The 21,009-nt window shown below is 45.8% G+C and overlaps 1 protein-coding gene across 1 annotated transcript in view; it reads right to left on the bottom strand.

Moving 5' to 3' along the window:
- SLC28A1 (solute carrier family 28 member 1) overlaps positions 1–21,009 on the bottom strand; it is a 52,672-nt gene that overhangs the window by 4,566 nt on the left and 27,097 nt on the right. The window contains exons 9-14 of the mRNA XM_066355431.1: positions 19,519–19,599; positions 18,149–18,229; positions 16,595–16,720; positions 11,380–11,510; positions 9,396–9,564; positions 9,070–9,267 (exon numbers count right to left, since the gene is read on the bottom strand). Of these exons, the coding sequence (XP_066211528.1) occupies positions 9,070–9,267; positions 9,396–9,564; positions 11,380–11,510; positions 16,595–16,720; positions 18,149–18,229; positions 19,519–19,599 (786 nt within the window). The remainder of the gene's footprint in view (positions 1–9,069; positions 9,268–9,395; positions 9,565–11,379; positions 11,511–16,594; positions 16,721–18,148; positions 18,230–19,518; positions 19,600–21,009) is intronic.

The raw sequence follows: 21,009 nt of genomic DNA, 5'->3' as shown, positions 1-21,009 counted from the left end.
TAATCCAAGAAACACAAAACAATGAGCTATGATTTGCCTGTTCAAATAGCACAACTTTTTTTTAAGAGGCTACTCAGTGCTGTTCAATGTGTGGTGAAGTTCATGCTCTCAGGCACAGCTGGGGGTGATTTTAGTTGCTACAACCCTTTGGGAAACTTACTGGCAGCAACAACAGGAGGACTCATGCCATGTGATTCAGTCATCTCGCATCTGGGAAAGCTCCTGGGGAAATGATCCGAGAGCAGGAAAAATTTCTGTACACAATCCTATCCCTTTCAGCATTGTGCATAATTGCCAAATAATGGAATTAACCTGAATGGCCCGACAGCAGGGGATTGGTTAAATATGTGAGGGTACAGATATCAACAGTGATGCTTATGGGAGAGGGAAAATGGCCATGGAAGTAGGTGGATGTTACAACTCCCACCTCCCAGAACCAAAGTGGATTACAACTTAACTTAGGAACAATCATCTTGAAAAACCAACTTTGGACTAAACTAAGAGGAATCTATAACCAAGCATCACTGAAGGAACCACACTGAGCTGGTAGGAAAGGTGGAGACATGGAAAGGGCTGCCCTGCTCCCAGGAGTGAGAGGCGGCCCAGAGGGTCTCTCACAGCAGGGTTGGTTGCCCAGAGAGTTGTGGGTCCTCAGCCACAGGACCAGAACCCCAGCCTGGAGCCCCAGAGACTAGAGGAGGCATACAGGCAGTATTCAGCTGGAAGTAGAGCCGGGTTACTGTTTGCGAGAGGGAGAGAGAACTCTCAAGCCCAGGCTCTGTCTTAAAGGGACCGCGCAGAAAATGTCATTCACAGCCACTTACCAGGGACTCCGGGAGCAGGGAGCCCCAAGAGGACTGGAGTTGAGAGAGGAGAGTGTAGTCTCGGGGGCACAGGGAGAGACTGTGGGGGATAGCTACCCTGACCCCTGTCACTCCCCAAACCTAAAGTGGACATTCTTCCTGGGAGAACCAAGCCAGCAAAGGGAAGCAATTACCCCACCCACCAGAGGCTCTCCTGCTCCAGTCAGTTCAGAGAGACACTTAGAAGCAGGGGGCACATCAGGGACACAGGTTTTGAGTGCTAAGGTCTGGGCTACACCCCCCTCCAACCTGCTGAGTACCCTCTGAAGGGCAGAAGGGCCTGGCTGAGGAGGCGGCCATGGTGCTTGGCCTATGCAGTGGACAGGGGCGGAACCCAGAGAGGCCTCCCGCATGCCCGTGGGGAGGGCAGAGCCTGGGGAGGAGTCCTGCACACCCATGGGGGGCAGAACCAGGTGGCCCACGCAGTGACAGTGAGTAGCAGAGCCTGGAGAGGCGTCCTGCATGGATACGGGGGGGGGGGGGTGGAGCCCAGTGAGGCGAGGAGTCAGCCCCAGATACGGCCCGTGAGCCAGTGCCCAAGTGCCCAAGGAGACAGAGGCAGCAGGGGGCCAGTGGAAAGACTACACTTCAGGAATAGAGAGGCCACACACTAGCCAAGAGTAGATAAAAGCCGGCCTAGGAGTGCAGCTGATATTTACAATGGCATCAGGGCCCAGCAGAGGCAGCCACAAATTCTGGATCGCCTGTAGCTCCAAGAAGGTTGCTAAGGACCAGTCAAAAGCAGTGACCCCTACTAGTCTGTGCCAGGTTCCAGCCAGGGAGGTCCAGGGCTGGTACATCCAGCAGCCAGATATGAAGAGCACCAGCTCAGAACCTAACAACCCTAGTTAGAGTGGTATCTTAAGGAAAGGCTCCTCACACCTGACCCAGCTAAGGCATAGAAAACGCTGTCACAAACAGCAAAAAGAGCAGTAGCAGTAGACAAGTAGCCCACAGCAGAATACAAACAACAGCTGAGGCCACCCAAGAAGATCTAGAAACAACACAACTGAAAGCTGGAGGCAGACAACACCAACCCTATACTCAGCTAGCTACACAAACAACACATCCAAAGGAGCAGTCTATACCGAGAAAAATTGGAAGAGAGAGAAAAATGAAATTCAAATGAATCAACAAGAGAAATCCCCAGAAAAAGAACTGAATGAGATGGAACTAACCAAGATACTAGATGCAGGGTTTAGAATAATGATTGTTAGGATGCTCAAGCATCTTAGAGCAACAATAGATGGACAAAATGAGCACCTAAATAAAGAGATAGCAGGCATCAAAAAGGACATTGAAATCATAAAAAAGAGTCAGACAGAAATTACAAAGACAATATCAGAAATGAAGACTACACTAGAAGGAAATAAAAGCAGGCTGGATGAAGCAGAGGATCGAATCAGCAATTTAGAGGACAAGGTAAGCAAAAGCACGGAAGCAGAACAGCAAAAAGAAAAGAGGATCAAAAAGTCTGAGGAAACTCTAAGAGAGCTCTGTGACAACATGAAGAGAAATAAATCCGCATAATAGGGATTCTGAAGGAGAAGAGAAAGAATGAGAAATAGAGAACCTGATTGAATAAATCATAGCTGAAAACTTCCCTAAATTGATGCAGGAAAAAGTCAAAAGGTCAAGAAGCACAGAGAATTTCAATTAAGAGAAACCCAAAGAGACCTACACCAAGACATATCATAATTAAAATACCAAAGCTAAGAGATAAAGAAAGAATACTAAAAGCTATAAGAGAATAGCAGTCAATCACCTACAAAGGAGCCCCCATAAGAATGACATCTGACTTTTCAACAGAAACACTTGAGGCCAGAAGAAATGGCAAGAAATATTCAAAGTAATGCAGAACAAGAGCCTACAACCAAGACTTCTTTATCCAGCAAGGCTATTGTTTAAAATTGAAGGAGAAATAAAAAGCTTCCCAGACAAAAAAACAAAAAAAACTCAAGGAATTAATTACAACCAAACCAATGCTGCAAGAAATGTTAAGGGGCCTGTTGTAAACAGAACAAAGGAGGAAAAAATCTAGTAAAAGAGGAATGTAGATTTAAATAATAAAATGGCAATAAACAACTACATATCAATAATAACCTTAAATGTATATGGATTAAATGCTCCAATCAAAAGATATAGGGTAGCTGCATGGATAAGAAAACAGGACCTGTACATATGCTGTCTACAAGAGACCCACCTCAAAACAAAACATACACATAGACTGAAAGTAAAGGGATGGAAAAAAATATTTCATGCAAATGGAAATGGAAAAATAAAGCTGGTGTAGCAATACTTATATCTGACAAAATAGCCTTTAAAACAAAGGCTATAGTAAGGGATAAAGAAGGTCATACATAATGATAAAGGGAGCAATCCAAAAGGGAGAGATAACCACTATAAATATCTATGCACCTAATATAGGAGCACCTAAATATATAAAGTGATTTTGATGGACATAAAAAGCGAGATCAACAGCAATACTATCATAGTAGGGGATTTCAATACCCCACTAACATCACTGCATAGATCTGTGATGGCGAACCTTTTTATAAAAACCGCCCACTTTTGTAGTGCTGGTCAACCTGGTCCCTCCCGCCCACTAGGGGGCATTCCAGCTTTCATGGTGGGCAATCGTGGCACCGTTTGGTTGCTCAACTACCGCCCACCATAAAAGCTGGAATGCCCACTAGTGGGCGGGAGGGACAAGGTTGACCAGCACTGCAAAAGTGGGCAGTTTTTATAAGAAGGTTTGCCATCATGGGCATAGATCCTCAAGAAAGAAAATTAACAAAGAAACAGCAAACTTAAAGGACACACTAGATCAACTGGATTTTATAGATATCTTCAGAACCTTTCACCCTAAAGCAGCAGAATATACATTCTTTTCAAGTGCTCATGGTACATTCTCTAGGATAGACCACATGTTAGGACACAAAACGAGTCTCAATAAATTTAAGAAGATTAAAATCATATCAAGCATCTTCTCTGATCACAATGGCATGAAACTAGAAATCAACAACAATAGAAAAACTAAAAAACACTCAAATACTTGGAAACTAAATAGCATGTTATTAAATAACGAATGGGTTAACAATGAGATCAAGGAAGAAATAAAAAATTTCCTTGAAACAAATGAAAATGAACATACAATAACTCAAAATATATGGGACACAGCAAAAGCAATCCTGAGAAGGAAGTTCATAGCATTACAGGCATACCTTAAGAAGCAAGAAAAAGCTCAAATAAAGAACTTAACCCTGCATCTAAAAGAACTAGAAAAAGAAGAGCAAGTAAAACCCAGAGGAAGTAGAAGGATGGAAATAATAAAGATCAGAGTGGAAATACATGACATAGAGGCTAAAAAAAAAATACAGAGGATCAATGAAACCAAGAGCTGGTTCTTTGAAAAGGTAAACAAGACTGACAAACCTTTAAACAGACTCACCAAGAAAAAGAGAGAGGACTCAAATAAATAAAATTAGAAATGAGAGTGGAGAAGTAACAACTGACACAGCAGAAATACAAAGGATTGTAAGAAAATATTATGAAGAACTGTATGCCAAAAAATTAGAAAACCTAGGTGAAAAGGACAAATTCCTTGAAACATATAATCTTTCAAAAATCAATCTGGAAGAATCAGAAAACCTAAACAGACCAATTATAACAAATGAGATTGAAACAGTTATCAAAAAACTCCCAACAAACAAAAGCCCTGGGCCAGATGGCTTCACAGGCAAATTCTACCAAATATTCAAAAAAGAACTAACTCCTATCCTTCTCAAGCTATTTCAAAAAATTCAAGAGAAAGGAAGATTTCCAAGCTCCTTTTATGAGGCGAGCATAATTCTGATTCCAAAACCAGGCAAAGACAACACAAAGAAAGAAAATTATAGGCCAATATCCCTGATGAATTTAGATGCTAAAATTCTCAACAAAATATTAGCAAGCCAGATCCAGCAATACATGAAAAAAATTATACATCATGATCAAGTAAGATTAATTCTCGGGAGGCAAGGCTGATACAATATTTGCAAATCAATCAATGTGATTCATCACATAAACAAAACGAAGAAGAAAAATCTTCTTGATAATATCAATAGATACAGAAAAAGCATTTGATAAAATCCAGCACCCATTTATGGTCAAAACTCTCAGCAAAGCGGGAATACAGGGAACATACCTCAACATGATAAAGGCCATCTATGACAAACCGACAGCCAACATTATACTCAATGGGCAAAAGTTAAAAGCAGCCTGACCAGGTGGTGGCGCAGTGGATAGAGTGTCAGACAGGGATGTGGAGGACCCAGGTTCGAGACCCCCAGGTCGCCAGCTTGAGCACAGGCTCATCTGGTTTGAGAAAAAAGCTCACCAGCTTGGACCCAAGGTCTCTGGCTTGAGCAAGGGGTTACTCGGTCTGCTGAAGGCCCATGGTCAAGGCACATATGAGAAAGCAATCAATGAACAACTAAGGTGATGCAACAAAAACTGATGGTTGATGCTTCTCATCTCTCTTTGTTCCTGTCTGTCTGTCCTTATCTATCTCTGTCTCTGTAAAAAAAAAAAAAGTTAAAAGCAATCCCCTTAAGATTAGGAACAAGGCTGGGGTGCCCCCTTTCACCATTCTTATTCAACATAGTTCTGGAAGTCTTAGCTACAGCAATCAGACAAGAAGAAGGGATAAAAGGCATCCAAATTGGAAAAGAAGAATTAAAACTATCATTATTTGCTGATGATATGGTACTGTACATAGAAAACCCTAAAGTCTCAGTAAAAAACTACTGAACCTGATCAATGAATTCAGCAAGGTGGCAGAATATAAAATTAAATTCAGAAATCAGAGGCATTTTTCCCCGTTTCCAGCTTCAGAAAAATACAAAAAAAAAAAAAAAAAAAGAAAGAAATCAGAGGCATTTTTATACAGCAACAATGAACTGTCTGAAAGAGAAATTAAGAAAACAATCCCCTTCACTATTGCAACAAAAATAAAGTACCTAGGAGTAAATTTAACCAAGGAGGTTAAAGACTTGTACTCGGAAAATTATAAAACATTGATAAAAGAAATCAGGGAAGATACAAACAAGTGGAAGCATATACTGTGTTCATGAATAGGAAGAATAAACATCATTAAAATGTCTATATTACCCAAAGCAATCTATAAATTCAAGGCAATTTCTGTTAAAATACCAATGACATACTTCAAAGATATAGGACAAATATTCCAAAAATTCATCTGGAACCAAAAAAGAACACAAATAGCCTCAGCAATCTTGAAAAAGAAGAATAAAGTGGGTGGTATCACACTTTCTGATATCAAGTTATACTACAAGGCCATTATACTCAAAACAGCTTGGTACTGGCATAAGAACAGGCAGATAGATCAATGGAACAGAACAGAGAACCCAGAAATAAACCCACACTTTTATGGACAATTGATATTTGACAAAGGAAGTAAGAGCATACAATGGAGTAAAGACAGTCTCTTCAACAAATGGTGTTGGGAACATTGGACAGCTACCTGCAAAAAAATGAAACTAGACCACCAACTTAAACCATTCACAAAAAAACCCTCAAAATGGATAAAAGACTTAAATGTATGTCGTGAAACCATAAGCATCTTAGAAGAAAACACAGGCAGTAAGCTCTCCGACATCTCTTGCAGAAATATATTTGCTGATTTACCTCCACAGGCAAGGGAAATAAAGGACCAGATGAACAAATAGGACTATATCAACTAAAAAGCTTTTGCACAGCTAAAGACAATATGAACAAAATAAAAAGACCAGCCTGACCAGGCGGTGGCGTAGTGGATAGAGCGTTGGACTGAAATGCAGAGGACCCAGGTTCAAGACCCCGAGGTCACCAGCTTGAGCACGGGCTCATCTGGTTTGAGCAAGGCTCACCAGCTTGGATCCAAGGTCTCTGGCTTGAGCAAGGCGTTAATCGGTCTGCTATAGCCCCACGGTCAAGGCACATATGAGAAAGCAATCAGTGAACAACTAAGGTGCCACAACGAGAAACTGATGATTAATGCTTCTCATCTCTCTCCATTCCTGTCTGTCTGTACCTATCTATCCCTCTCTCTGACTCTCTCTCTGTCTCCGTAAAAAATTAAATAAATAAATAAATAAACAAACAAACAAGGTTGTTTGAATTAAAAAAAAAAAAAAGACCAACCTCACAATGGGAGAACATATTTGCCAATATGTCTGATAAGGGGTTAATGAGCAAAATTTACAAAGAACTTGTAAATCTCAACACCAGGAAGATAAATAATCCAATCAAAAAATGGGCAAAAGAAATGAATAGACACTTTTCCAAAGAAGACATATAGATGGCCAATAGGCTGATAAAAAAATGTTCAACATCACTAATCATTAGAGAAATGCAAATTAAAACCACAATGAGGTATCACCTCACACCAGTCAGAATGGTGCTCATTAACAAAACAACACATAATAAGTGCTAACAAGGATGTGGAGAAAAGGGAACCCTCCTGCACTGCTGGTGGGAATGTAGACTGGTGCAGCCACTGTGGAAAACAGTATGGAGATTCCTCAAAAAGTTAAAAATGGAACTGCCTTTTGACCCAGCCATCCACTTTTAGGAATATATCCTAAGAACACCAAATCACTGATTCAAAAAAGGAAATGCACCCCCATGTTTATGGCAGCATTGTTTACAATAGCCAAGATCTGGAAACAGCCGAAGTGTCCGTAAGCATCAGCGTACAAGTGGATTAAAAAACTGTGGTACATATACACAATGGAATACTATGGGGTCATGAAAAAGAAGGAAATCTTACCTTTTGTGACAATGTGGATGGACCTGGAAACTATTATGTTAAGTGAAATAAGCCAGGCAGAGAAAGAAAAATATCATATGACCTCACTCATTTGAGGAATCCAATGAACAATGTGAACTGAGGAATGGAATAGAGGCAGAGGTGGGATCAAAGGGACCAGAGGGAAAGTGGACAGAGGGAAAGGGGATGAGAGGATGGGATCGGAGAAGGGAAAGAGATTGGTGAAATTATATATATGTAACGCAGCGTTATAGAGAGCAGAAAAGCAAATCCTGGAGGGAAGGGGAGAGGGCTTTGGGGGAGGAGGACAAGAGAGATGTTGAGGGGATCACAGGGGTGGGGGGGTGTATTCAGTGGGACACTTGAATCTATGTAAACACAATAAATTAAAATCAATAAAAAAAAAGTGATGTTTATGTCATAAAAATTAGGTGAGAAGAAAGCTGGCTACAATAGTTTGGATACAGAAATGAAAACCATATAAATTCTCTTTAAAAGAATAGAAGAAAATGTATAAAACAATAGGTATTATTTTAGGATGGTGAGATGGGTAACTTTTTCATTCCTGATGATGTTACATAGAGCTTTAATTCTTCCAGAAATGTTCATTTTATAGAGCTTTTATACTTTTTTAAAAAATTCTTTTTTTTTAAGGTGAGAGGAAGGGAGACAGTGAGGCAAACTACCTCATGCACCCTGACAGGGATCCACCCGGCAACCCCATCTGGGGCCAATGCTCAAAAATTGAGCTATTTTTAGCACCTGAGGCTGATAGCCTCGGACCAACTGAGCTATCCTCAGTGCCTGGGGCCACACTTGAACCAATTGAGCCACTGGCTGTGGGAGGGAAGAGGGAGAGAAGGGGGAGAGGAAAGAGAGAGAAGCAGATGGTCACTTCTCCTGTGTGCCCTGACTGGGAATCAACCTGGGACGTCCATACACTGGGCTGACACTCTATCCACTGAGCCACCAGCCAGGGCATTTAAGTAAATTCTAACAGAAAGTGACAACACCTGACAACAAGTTAGTAACAGGGCATACAGTGGTGAGGTCTCCTTGCTTCACTCTCGGGACTCACTGAAGGCTCACGCCTATTCCTCTGGGGTAGACATGGCAGTTGTTACACCAGTTTTCCAATAAGAAAGGCAAAGAGCCTCACAGGATGGATGTCCATCTACAGCCAGATCTCAGATATCTCCAACAAGGCTCCTTCCCTCACACCTCAGCCTCCTCAGAAATCTCAAGATGACAGCAGTGAAGTCTGAAGCCATCTTGAGCCCAGGGCAGTAGGATACGGGAGGCTGAGTGCCAGGTCAGTGTGTCCCACCTGAGCCCAGGGAGCAGGGCAAGCAGCTGTGTCATACCCTGCTTCAGAGTGGGGACGGGGACACTCACGGAGATCCACTGCTTCTTGGTGCCGACCCATTCCTCAGCCCCCATGAGGCGGCGCTGCTTATACTGGGAGAGTTCCTGATAGGCCACAAACTCGTTCAGAAACAGCTTGATCCCCAGCAGCTCAGCCACCACCGGGCAGTCCTCCCAGGCCACGCCCATCAGGAAAGCCACGGGCCGCAGGACGTAGGAGCAGATGAGCTGAGGTGCAAGGCAAGAGAAGCTGCTGGGACCTGGGCTCAGCTGGGCTCCGCTGGATGTCCAGGCAGCACCCACTGCCTGGGATGCCCTGCCCCCCCGTTAGGCTACGTGGGCAGCCAGAACTGTACCTGGAAGCTGAGTCCCTGGACATCCACCATGTCCCCCAGCCAGGAGAGGGCAGCGTTGATGAAGGCCAGCACAGCCAGGAAGGCGATCAGGTTGGCAGCGATGTTGGCGACAACTCCCACAGAGATGGCAGCCCCACTGCTAGCAGCTTCTAAGAGGTTCTGAGCATCTCTGTTGTTGGGATCAAGATGCTGTCTTACTGGCCTGTCCCCACAAATAGCAGGGCCCCTCATCCTATGGGGGTCTGAGAAAAATCCTAGGCAATATTTCAGAGCCAAGGCTCCCTGTTTTCCCTCTGACACCCAGAGAGAGAAAGGGCTGGTCCCAGCACCAGAATAAGACCAAGACTCCCAGCACAGAGCTGTTCAAGATGGGAGCCACATGTGGCTTTTGAGCACTTGAAAGGAGACTGCTCAGAATTGAGATATATTATAAGTATAAATAACACACTAGGTTTTGGAGAATTAGTTTTTTAAAAAGTCAATATAAAAATAACCATTTTGGCCCTAGCAAGTTGGCTCAGTGGTAGAGCATCCACCCAGCGTGTAGAAGTCCCAGGCTCGCTTCCTGGTCAAGACACATAGGAGAAGCAACCATCTGCTTCTCCACCCTTCCTCTTCCTCCTTCTCCCTCTCACTTTATCTCTTTCTCTCTCTCTTCATCTCCCACAGACATGGCCCAAATGGCTCGAGCAAGTTGTCCTCCGGATGCTGAGATGGCTCCAGAACCTCCGCATCAGGCACTAAGAAGAGTTCAGTTGCTGAGCAACAGAGCAATGTCCCAGATGAGCAGAGCATTGAAAACTGCCCCCTAGTGGGCTTGCCAAGTGGATCCCGGTAGAGGTGCATGCCTCTCTGCCTCCCCAACTCCCATAAATAAATAAATATTTTATAAAAATGTTAAAATAATATTCTGGGTATATTGGGCAAATATAATATTTTATTTAAATTACCTGTTTCTTTTTACTTTTTAAAAGACAGCAACTAAAAAACGAAAGTGATAGATGTGGCTCACATTGTATTTCTATAGAGCAGCACTGCTCTGGACCTTCAGGAACCTGTGATGTTGGGGCCAGGTGCCGTATCCCCAAGCACTTTTTGTCAAAAGTGGTACCTTTTCCATTCTAAAAGGATTGGATATTACGGGAGAGCTGCTAAGACTCTAATGAACAGATGTTAAGAGGTGAGTGAGCCCTGGCCGGTTGGCTCAGTGGTAGAGCATCGGCCTGGCGTGTAGGAGTCCCAGGTTCGATACCCGGCCAAGGCACACAGGAGAAGCGCCCATCTGTTTTTCCATCCCTCCCCCTCTCCTTCCTCTCTGTCTCTCTCTAACCCCTCCCGCAGCCGAGGCTCCGTTGGAGCAAAGATGACCCAGGCACTGAGGATGGCTCTGTGGCCTCTGCCTCAGGCGCTAGAATGGCTCTGGATGCAACAGAGCGATGCCCCAGAAGGGCAGAGCATCGCCCCCTGGTGGGCATGCCGGGTGGATCCTGGTCAGGCGCATGCAGGAGTCTGTCTGACTACCTCCCTGTTTCCAGCTTCGGAAAAATGCAAAAAAAAAAAAAAAAAAAAAAAGAGGTGAGTGAAACCAAGAACAGTGCTCAATATGTGAATATGTGATAGACACACTGCTATTTGTGGAGACACACATATGTGGCCAAAGCTCAGACATGTGGAGAAGGCGGCATGGAGCTTTTTCATGACCCTCTTCACCACACACACACCAGGCCACATCCCCAGGCCGAGGCCCCTTCCATGCCTTGACCAGTCATTGTTTCCTGCTGGTCCAAGAATGGAAATGAAAGTTTTAAGAACTGGAGTCCATGTTTCTCTAAGCGAAGCCACAAGGAGGGCAGTTTATAAGGAGAGGTGGCCTGGGCATGGTGGAAGGGCAGAGAAGATGGGGCCCGCTGCTGTCCCCCGCCTCTGCTATCGTCCCCACCTCCTGCCACACTAGTCCCTCTGTAGGCCCTTCTACTGTGCTCACCCGGAGCTCAGTCTCACTCCCTCGTCACTCCTGAACTTGGACTCCTCCACCTCTGGGTAGACCAGCTTGGAGAGGGCCAAGGCACAAGGGGCGGCCATCACAGAGGCGGCGATCAGGGAGGCAGCGTCGATCTGCAAAAGTGAGAATGCGCGTTACAGGGAGGACAGGTAAGGGTCAAAGAGTGCAGCCCAGGACAGCAGGGGACATAGGACCCAGCCCCCCTAGTATGTCATCATTGTCAGAACTGCTGCCATTGTTATTAATTATAATTCCTTTAATGTGCAGAGGGTATAATCACAGGGTATAATGTACAGAACCTCCTGTTTTTTCCAGTTTGTCTGTAAATTAGGCAGGACAAGTATAGTTGACCCTTGAACAAGCCTGGCACTGATCCTCTGCTAGTCAAAAATCTGCATATAACTTTCGACTCCCCCAAAACTTAACTACCGACAGCCTACTGTTGACCAGAAGCCTTACCAGTAACATAGTCAATTAACACATATTTTATATCTTGTATGCATTATATGCTGTATTCTTACAATAAATTAAACTAGATAAAATAAAATATTAAGAAAATCAGAAAAAGACCAAAAAAATAAAGAACTAAAATTTTTTTAAAAGAAAAAGAAAAGAAATTTAAAAAGAAAATCATAAAGAAGGGAAATACATTTACAGTATTTATTGAAAAATATCTTCATTAAGTTGACCCACGCAGTTCAAACTCATGCTGTTCAAGTGTCAACTGTTGTTTTGGATCACTTTACCGACAAGGAAACTGAAGCTCAAAAGCATTAAATCTGATGTGCCCAATATAGAGGAAGATGAAGAATTAGAACCCACCATGTCTTTTGGCTCAAAGTTCAGGGTCCATCCTTCCCTTCTAGGCTGTCTTTGACCATTAATACAAGGGCACACTGACCACTGGTTGAAGGGTTTGTGATGGTTTCAGACAAAGATCACAGAACTTGAGAGTTCTGGGATGGATCCAAGAGATGACCTAATTCAACCTCAGAGTATAGGAATGTCCTCCCTGTATAAGAGAGAGGGAGTGTCCCTCCTTGAATACTCACTGTGACAGGGAGCTCACCACTTCAAGGCAGCCCATCACCCCTACTCCTGTGGTTGGAAAACTCTTTCTCAGGAAATCTGCCTCCTGCAACAGCCACCCTTTGGCCCTGGGTCCTGATGTCTCCTGGGGCCGTGCATAGAAACCCTTCTCAGAACGCTGACAGAGCCACCTGAGCCTTGGGTGTCCCTTCCTGGATTTTTATCCTCACTGTGACCCCAGCCCTTCTGATTCCCTGTTCTCTTCCACGGAGATACATTGGACACTTCTTCACCACTGAATTATTTACCAAAGGGGAAATTGAGAGCCAACCCAAACATCTAACAATGGAGGAACCATCAAGCATTGTCAAGTTGCCCTTGAAAATGATGACTACCAAAGCTTCAAAATAACCAGGGAGATGCCCACAAAAGTGCATGTAGAGCATAACCACAACAATAGGAAAAAAATAAACTTTAAAACTGTGCATAAAGAGATGGCTGGAAAGAAATACATTGTTTCTGCTTTTTTGTGTATTCTGAAACATTCACAATGGTATATATTGCTTTTTTAAACAACAAAGTAAAAATAGACATCTCCTTATATTTCATCATAAATCAACTTCAATTATTGGGTTTTAAATAAAAAGGACAAAAAGGAGAGGAGGTAAGTTTAAGCCACATGTTCAGGCTAATAAAAGCACAGGGCCCAAGAAGGCTATGAAGTACCAAGAGCTGCTACCAGCTGACCACGTGAGGCTCTGAAACACATGTAATGCCCTCTTCTTCTTTTATTAAACCCCAAATGCTTCTTTCCAATGATAAGCAGAAACTCCTTAAGACCTTAACCAGCACCAGCACCCACCTCCTGTGCCTCCATCACAGGCGCTGGGTGGGAAGAACTTTCTGTAGGAGGAACCCAGCTTCAGGGAAGGTATCCTCTCTGGACTCCCGGGCTGGGCTCTGGAACTTTACTGGCCTCGTCTTTGGCTGCCCATCCCCTGTGGGGACAGTGCTACAACCGGAATCTTGGGATCTTCCCTCCACCAGCAGGACCCTCTGCCTTCCTCCAGCTTGGAGGTTTCCTCTAGTTTGTCAACTTGAGTTTCAGCAAGGAACACATCCTACGCCGTTACATTCTTGGATGCTGTGAGTGAGTGGTGGCCATAGCCCCAAATTCCCCAGCTGGTCATTTTCTGGCTTATCTTAAAAAGGGGTGAATCCTGTCCAGGCAGGGTTCCCCGGGCCTGGGTCAGCCCACACACGGCCTTCCCACTGCCAGCTGCTCTCAGAGCACTGACATCCCCAGGCACTACCTCTAGACACCCAGTCAGGAATGTCTTCTGTTCCAGCATCTCAGGGCCCAGGTCAGAGAGGAAGACAAGGCATGAGCTCCCCATGTGAATTTTCAAAAAGATCTTTACTGAGAAAGAAATTACAATCCAGACAACAACAAAGCATGAAATCAGCCTATTTCAGAAGGATGGATTTCTGACCCTAATATGTCAGAGAAATAACTACCACGTCTTCAACACCATGTGAAGTGCTTTCTGTCTAGTACTATATTTAATTATTTTTTAAAATAGATTTTTAGAGAGAGAGGAAGGAAGAGAGACGAAGAAAGAGAGAGAAAAACATTGATTTGTTGCTCTACTTATTCATGCCATCAATGGTTGATTCCTGTATGTTCCCTGACTGGGGATCAAACCCACAACCTCAGCATGTCAGGACGACGTTCTCACCAACTGTACTACCCAGCATTTAATTTTTCTTTTATTCAGTGAGAGGAGAGGAGGCAGAGACAGACTCCTGCATGTACCCCAACCAGGATCCACCCAGCAAGCCCACTAGGAGGTGATGCTCTGTCCATCTGGGGCATTGCTCCATTGCTCAGCAACCAAGCTCTTTTTAGCACCTGAGGATGCCATCCTCAGTGCCCAGGGCCAACTCACTCTAATAGAGCCATGGCTGTGGGAGGGGAAGAGAGAGAGAGAAGTAAGAAGGGGAAGGGTGGAATAGTAGATGGGTGCTTCTCCTGTGTGTCCTGACCAGGAATCAAACCTGAGACATCCACATGCCAGACCAATGCTCTACCACTGTGCCAACTGGTCAGGGCTAGCATTTAATTCTTAAGCTGCTGTGAGATGGGCAGTAACTTTGCCCATTTTACAGATGTAGAAACTAAGTAGTAGACGCTCACTTGGCTCTGCTCAGGACCCCATAGACCCTGTCCCAGGACCTCCAACTCTTGTACAATTGACTAAGAAGACCCCTCAATGTCACCCTGCCCAGCCTGTGCCCAAAGCTCCTGACACACATCTAAATGTCCTGCCAAGGTGGCTCTTGAACCAGAGGAGTGGGTAGAGAGACCAGTTTCCGGGATTAGCGGAGAGGGCTAGGGCCTGCTTTAGAGATTTCAGAAATATGGTGGAAAAGGAGCTGTATGTGGAAGCCACCAGGAAAGGATTCAATCCAGTGACCCCTGGGACCTCAGACAAGAGGGAAGGTCTGGATCAGCACTGTCCAAGGCAAATATAATGGGAACCGCATCTGTGATTTTAAAGTTTCTAGTAGCTAATTTAAAAAGTCAAAAGAAACAGGTAAAAATACTTTTAATAATATAGTTTAACCCAATATATCCAAAATATTACTTTTCCACCCACATAATCAATATTAAACTTAATAAAATATATTAATTTTTTTCCATGATAAGTCTCATAGCAGAGCTCATTTCAGACCAGCCACAGTGCAAGTGCTCAGTAACCAGCTGTGTGCAGCTGGTGGCTGCTGTGTTGGACAGCGCAGGTCTAGAAATATCCCGATGTTAGCAATAGGTGGGGTGCAGGGCAAAGGGAGCCAGAAGCTGAGCCATAAAGAGAAAGGAGGAAAGGGCAAGAGGATCTTCCTAGAATTCAGGCGCTCGGAACAGAGCTAGCATACCTGAGGGAGTGGAAGGAGAGGGGAGAGGGTGGGAAGAAGGCAGGGCTGCGGCTGTGGGTGTCCCGAGGCTGCTGCAGTGGCGGCCAAGAGCCAGGTGGGGGCAGAAGAGAGCTTCTCTGATACCAGACTAGTTCTGTTAGGTGCTTTTCACCTGGGTCAGCTACGGTGGTAGCCTTGGGACTGCCAGGCCATAGGCTGTGAATGGAGACCCATAGCCACCGGGCTGATGCTGGCAGCCTCTGCACATTCTGTAGAGCTACAGGGAAATGGGCACTCGGGCCCTTTCAGGGGGAAGGCCCTCCTGTGTGGGGCTAGGCTGGGACTCCTGCCTGAGCAAGGGAAGGGAAGCAGAATGAGTTGTAAGGCAAATTGTGGCAAAAGAACAGAGTTCTTTCAGGATTTTAGATTTAACTAACGGCAGCCACATTCATACAGGGGAAAGAATACCATTCTTTGAACTGACTGTGAGACCTAGAACAAGGTTAAGACAGTCACAGGTCCTAAGTTCAGAAACTATTACGGCATCCCCTCCCCTAACACACCACCATGAGCAAATCTTCAAAACAGCTTTCAGTTTCCTTTTTTGAAATATCAAACCTCTTCCGAAATCAGGTGGTGGTGTGGTGGGGTGGGGGGCGCACCAGCTCTGCTGGGCCCTTCCTAAGCCTCAGTAAGACAGGGCGTGAACCAGGCGACCTCTAAAATGCCAGATGGGAAGGTGCCAGGCCAGAAGACAAAGACAGGAGGCCTTCCTGAAAAGTCACAGCCACCCAGCCACTGCGCAGGCGGCTCCGTGGGATGTGGAGCTAGGCTCACTAGTGCAGCTCAGGTTTCCTGAGGGAGGGAGGGACTGAGGGGCAGGCTGGCTTGTCCTCAAGCCCACCCCTCAGCCACCAAGGACAGAAATAAGAGAGACAAGTGGAATTTGGGACCAGAGAAGGGAACAGTGGGGCTCATTCTGTCACCCTGTCACCCATACACACACAGAACACCAAGGACAGTAAAAGGCAGACCATGATCCACCTCCCTCTATGGACTAAACGGCATTGCATTGTGTGGATGAATTTACCCACCCCACCCCCTTATTGCTTGTCATTTAGATTGGTTTGTTTTTCTATTGCAAATAATGAAATTTTATTCTCGATCAAAGGGAAGTATTTTAAAACTGACTGATAGCTGTTCTGTAAAAGGATTAGAGCAAATTACACTCCCATCAAGAGTGTGTTCATACCCCGAAGGAGATGTAGGCACCCAGCAGGGAGCCAGCAATGGTGGCATAGCCTCCAGTCATGACCACGTGGATTTCGGAGAGGGTCATATCTGCCAAGTAGGGCCGGATCAGTAGAGGAGCCTCGGTCTGCAAAAAGGAAAGATGTCAGACAAACAGAACTGACCAGCCAGCACAGGAACCGAGTGAGGTCCCTCACCCCCAGAGAGGACAGGTCGCAGTGAGTGCTGGGTATCCCAGGGGAAGAGACGGGTTGAGGACTGTGGTCTGTACTGACCGAACCTCTCTGAACATCAGTGTCAGCCTGGCTCTGAACAAGGACCCCCAGCCCCTCCACTTGGCCCGATGATGCCCCCATATCAAATGCTTACCACATTCAAGCATTCCACTCAGTACCTCACATTTATTATTCACAACCTTCTGAGAAAGAAGAGATCATCCCTAATTTTTTCAGGAGAGCAAACAGAAGGTAAGAGAGAGTCAAAGAATGTTCTCTTTTCAGGCAAAGGGCCACAAGCAGATGAAAATCCAGACCTGAGCTTTTTTTTTAAAAATTCAGTGAGAGGTGGGGAGGCTGAGACAGACTTCAGCATGCACCCTGACTGGGATCCACCCAGCAAGCCCACTAAGGGCTATGCTTTGCCCATCAGGGGCTGCTGCTCCATTGCTCGGCAACCGAGTCATTCCAGTACCTGAGGCAGAGGCCATGGAGCCATCCTTAGTGCCTGGGGCCAACTAGCTCCAAACAGAGCCATTGCGGCAGGAAGGGAAGAGAGAGAGAGAGAGAGAGAGAGAGAGAGAGAGAGAGAGAAGTGGGAGGGGGAGGGGTTGAAAAGCAGATGGGTGCTTCTCCTGTGTTCCCGGATTGGTATTCGAACCTGGGACATCCACACACCGGGCTGATGCTCTACCACTGAGCAAACTGGCCAGGGCCAGAGCCTGTGCTTTTAATGAAGCCTGGGGGTTCTTTGGGTGACTCCAATGAGGGGCAGATGGGTTGGGGTCCTGCAACAGCCTGAAACAGTCTGCAGAGACTCACCCTCAGGAGGGTCAGGCCTTTTAAAAGGGACTCAGGACTGATAGGAACTTTCAGAGTCACATTTACTTTAAAAAATACATTTTCAGAAAGAAGAAGGGGTGAAGAAAAAGACAAAATGATGTAGTGGGGGAAAGCTGGCTCAGGAATAAGAAAAACAGGATTCTAAGTCTTAGCTTGTCTTGCGGGATCTCGGCCAGTCATCCACAACCCTGAGCCTCGGTTCCTTCGTGTACGAAAGGGAAAGCAGGACTCTGTCAATGGAATGTGAGTCTCCATGCTGATGAAGGCAGCCTCGCCTGGAGCAGTAGGAGGTGTCAAACAGAGACCATCCTCCCTGGCCGGATCCAGGCAAAGTGCAACCCCAGATGGGCTTCCCTGGGGCAGCCGCTTTTGGTGGTCCCGAGAAAAGGTTCGCATGGCTCTTCCACTGACTGAATCAGAGCTCCGGGGACCCAGGGAACCTGGCCTCCTTGGGGATGCTGCTAATAAGCATGAGGGCAGGAGGCTGGCGCACCCACCTGGCTCACAAAGATGTTTCCAGCCACACTCAGGGTCTCGGTGGCGCTGGTGCCCATGGTGACCTGCATCAGCCAGGCAATCTACAAGGAAGCAGGGCACTCTTTGTGAGCTGGCATCAGCAAGCCCCAGAGGCAGACAGAGTCAGGGGTGGGATTACGCTGTAAGTCTTCCTTCAACTCCCAACCGACTGTCGCCTACATTTCTCCAAAAAGATCCGTTCATCTTCCCCTTCCAAACCTCCGTTGATGGGCATTTACCATCCATGAATAAAAGGGTTCCTTGATCAAATATATTTGAGAGTTACTGTACACACACACCTTGGAGATAACTAATACATATGAGCTCAGCAAAGGCTCTGAGAAGTCCTGCACAAGACTTGTTTAAATTTATCAGCTTCACAAAACCATTTGACCACGTGATCCCTTTACCCAGTATCATGTATCAACCTGCTATGGAACTAGAGTTTCATGGAAAAGGCTTTGGGAAATATACTAGAAAGTTCTTCCTTTCATTCAAGATGAAATTTGTTTCTCTGGAATTTCTCCTCCCTGCTGGTACCTCTTAGGCTACCCTTGCCCTAATTTTCTACAAGTGTTTGGGGACAGCTAGGGACAGCTAGGGATAGCTATTCTACCTATAACCCCCTCCACCCTGGCACACCATCTCACCTCCCTCCAGCCGTTCTATGGAGGGTATGATGGAAAGGTATTCTGGAAAAGTGTAGTGTTCGGCCCTTTCACTCTCCCACTGATGGTCAGCTGTCACAGCCCCTTGGTTAAACACATTCTCCAGATTGAGACATTATTGCCTCCCTCACGGCCCACACTGTTAACTCTTCACATAACCACTGGAGGTTTTGGTGTTCCTGGCAGTGACCTGATGGTACAGGTTTATTCTGAGATCAATCAGATACGACCTCAGAATCTTCTACTAGGGGTAGTGCTGTCTCCTGCATCCTGGTTTCGTGCAGCAGATTTTATAAACATAAGCACAGGGTTTGACACTTCCACTAAGTCTGATCAACATGGCTCCTGCTCCAGTCTTGCAAGACCTTTTTGGTATAAATTATTTTTTCCCTAATATGTCTTCTCAATGCAGCCTCAGTCCTACAAACTTCCCTCGCACAAGGATCACCTTGGATTTTGTTGCCATTTCTCCTTAGTATCATGACAAGGGGCTCTTTGAAAAGGTGTCTGGTTGGTAGATTTGAGAAAGTGTAGACCCTGGGAGCAGGGGATTCTGGGAGGGTTCAGCTCTCAGAGCAGGAAACTGGGGAGGGTTTGAGTCCAGGTACAAGGCATTCTGGGAGAGTGTGATCCCTGTGAGCAGGTATCTCTAGAAGAGCCCAGGCCGTGGCATCGGGACTCACCTTCAGGATCACCCACTGCATGAGGCCCACATGGTAGAGAACGGACATGACACAGCTGAAGAACACAATGATGGGCAGGACCTGCCAGGAAAGAACAGGGGCCCCAGGTTAGAGCAGGACCAGGCAGGGCATCAGAGACACTGGACAGCCCACTAGATCCGAAGCCTTGCCACTCAGATGCCTGACAGGGTCAGGGAAGAAGCTCTGAGTTCAGTGCATGTAATCATATATGTGGCCTCTTCGGAGGCATCATGTCTCTTCTAAATATTGACTATCCACCCAGCCATCTCTTTACCCCCTTTCCCACCACAGATGAGGCCTGTGCTGTGATAAGTCCACCACTTTTAATTTTTGTTTGTTTGGTTTTCTTCTTTTCCAAGTGAGAGGAGGGGAGATAGAGAGACAGGCTCCCACATGTGCCCCAACCAGGATCCACCTGGCAACCCCAGCCTGGGGCCAATGCTTTGCCCATCTAGGGCCATGCTTGCAACCAAGCTATTTTTAGCACCTGAATTAAAAGCTCCAGGAAGCCATCCTCAGTGCCTGAGGCATGGTTGTGAAAGAGGAAGAAAGAGAGAGAGAGAGAGAAGCAGGAGGGGGATGGAGAGGCAGATGGTCACTTCTCCTGTGTGCCCTGACCAGGAATCAAACCTGGGACATCCACATGGCAGGGCAACACTCTACCACTGAGCCAACTGGCCAAGGACGAGTCCACAGCCTTTAATTATCTGTCAAAAGGGGAAAAGATGTCTTTCTCTCAGGGCAGTGAGGGCCCAGGTCCTGGCTCCTTATACAGTGTCCATCCTTTGCTATGAGCTCACTTCCTGGCCCTTGAGTGTGGCTTTAACTCCCTCAGTGCCTTGGGCCTGAGTTAGGGGCCCCTCATCTCGCTCAGAATGAGACTCCTCATGGCCCTGCAACCAGCATTTCCTCCTGTCACCTCATTCCCTATGACCAGGCTTGTCACTTCTCTCACTCCAAGCCTCATCAATTCTTCCTCCAAAACTTCTCTCCCATCCACTGCCTCTTGCCAGGCCAGGGCCCCACCCAGTGCTGCCTCACTGTAGGCTGATTTACAATCACCAGGACAGGCAACTATGAAAATGTGTCTCGAGGGAGGGGAGTTTAATAACCTCACATACGGTCACACAGGCCAGCACTCAAGTCAGGAAGTAAGAACGTGGCAGTTCTCTCCGGGAAGTTATGGAATGACTTCCAAGATAGGTTGTTAAATGAAAAAGGGAAGATGTAGAACAGGGTGCTGTTATATGTAAAAAAAAAAAAAAAAAGAATGAGGTGGCATTGTGTGTGCTCTTGTGTGGGCACGCAACGTCACTAGAAGGATCTGCGAGCGCCCGGGAATGGCAGTTGCCTTGGAGAGCGAACTGGGTGACTTGGGGCTCAAGGATAGGAGGGAGACTCATTTTTTACCTATTCCCTTTTGTTCTGTTGGAATGTGTTATCTGTTCCGAACGATTTTAAAATAGTAAG

Source organism: Saccopteryx leptura, chromosome 13 (genome assembly GCF_036850995.1).
Source record: "Saccopteryx leptura isolate mSacLep1 chromosome 13, mSacLep1_pri_phased_curated, whole genome shotgun sequence".
Taxonomy (NCBI): domain Eukaryota; kingdom Metazoa; phylum Chordata; class Mammalia; order Chiroptera; family Emballonuridae; genus Saccopteryx; species Saccopteryx leptura.
Note: the sequence above shows the minus strand (reverse complement) of the source record. Positions and strands in the feature narration are given on the sequence as shown.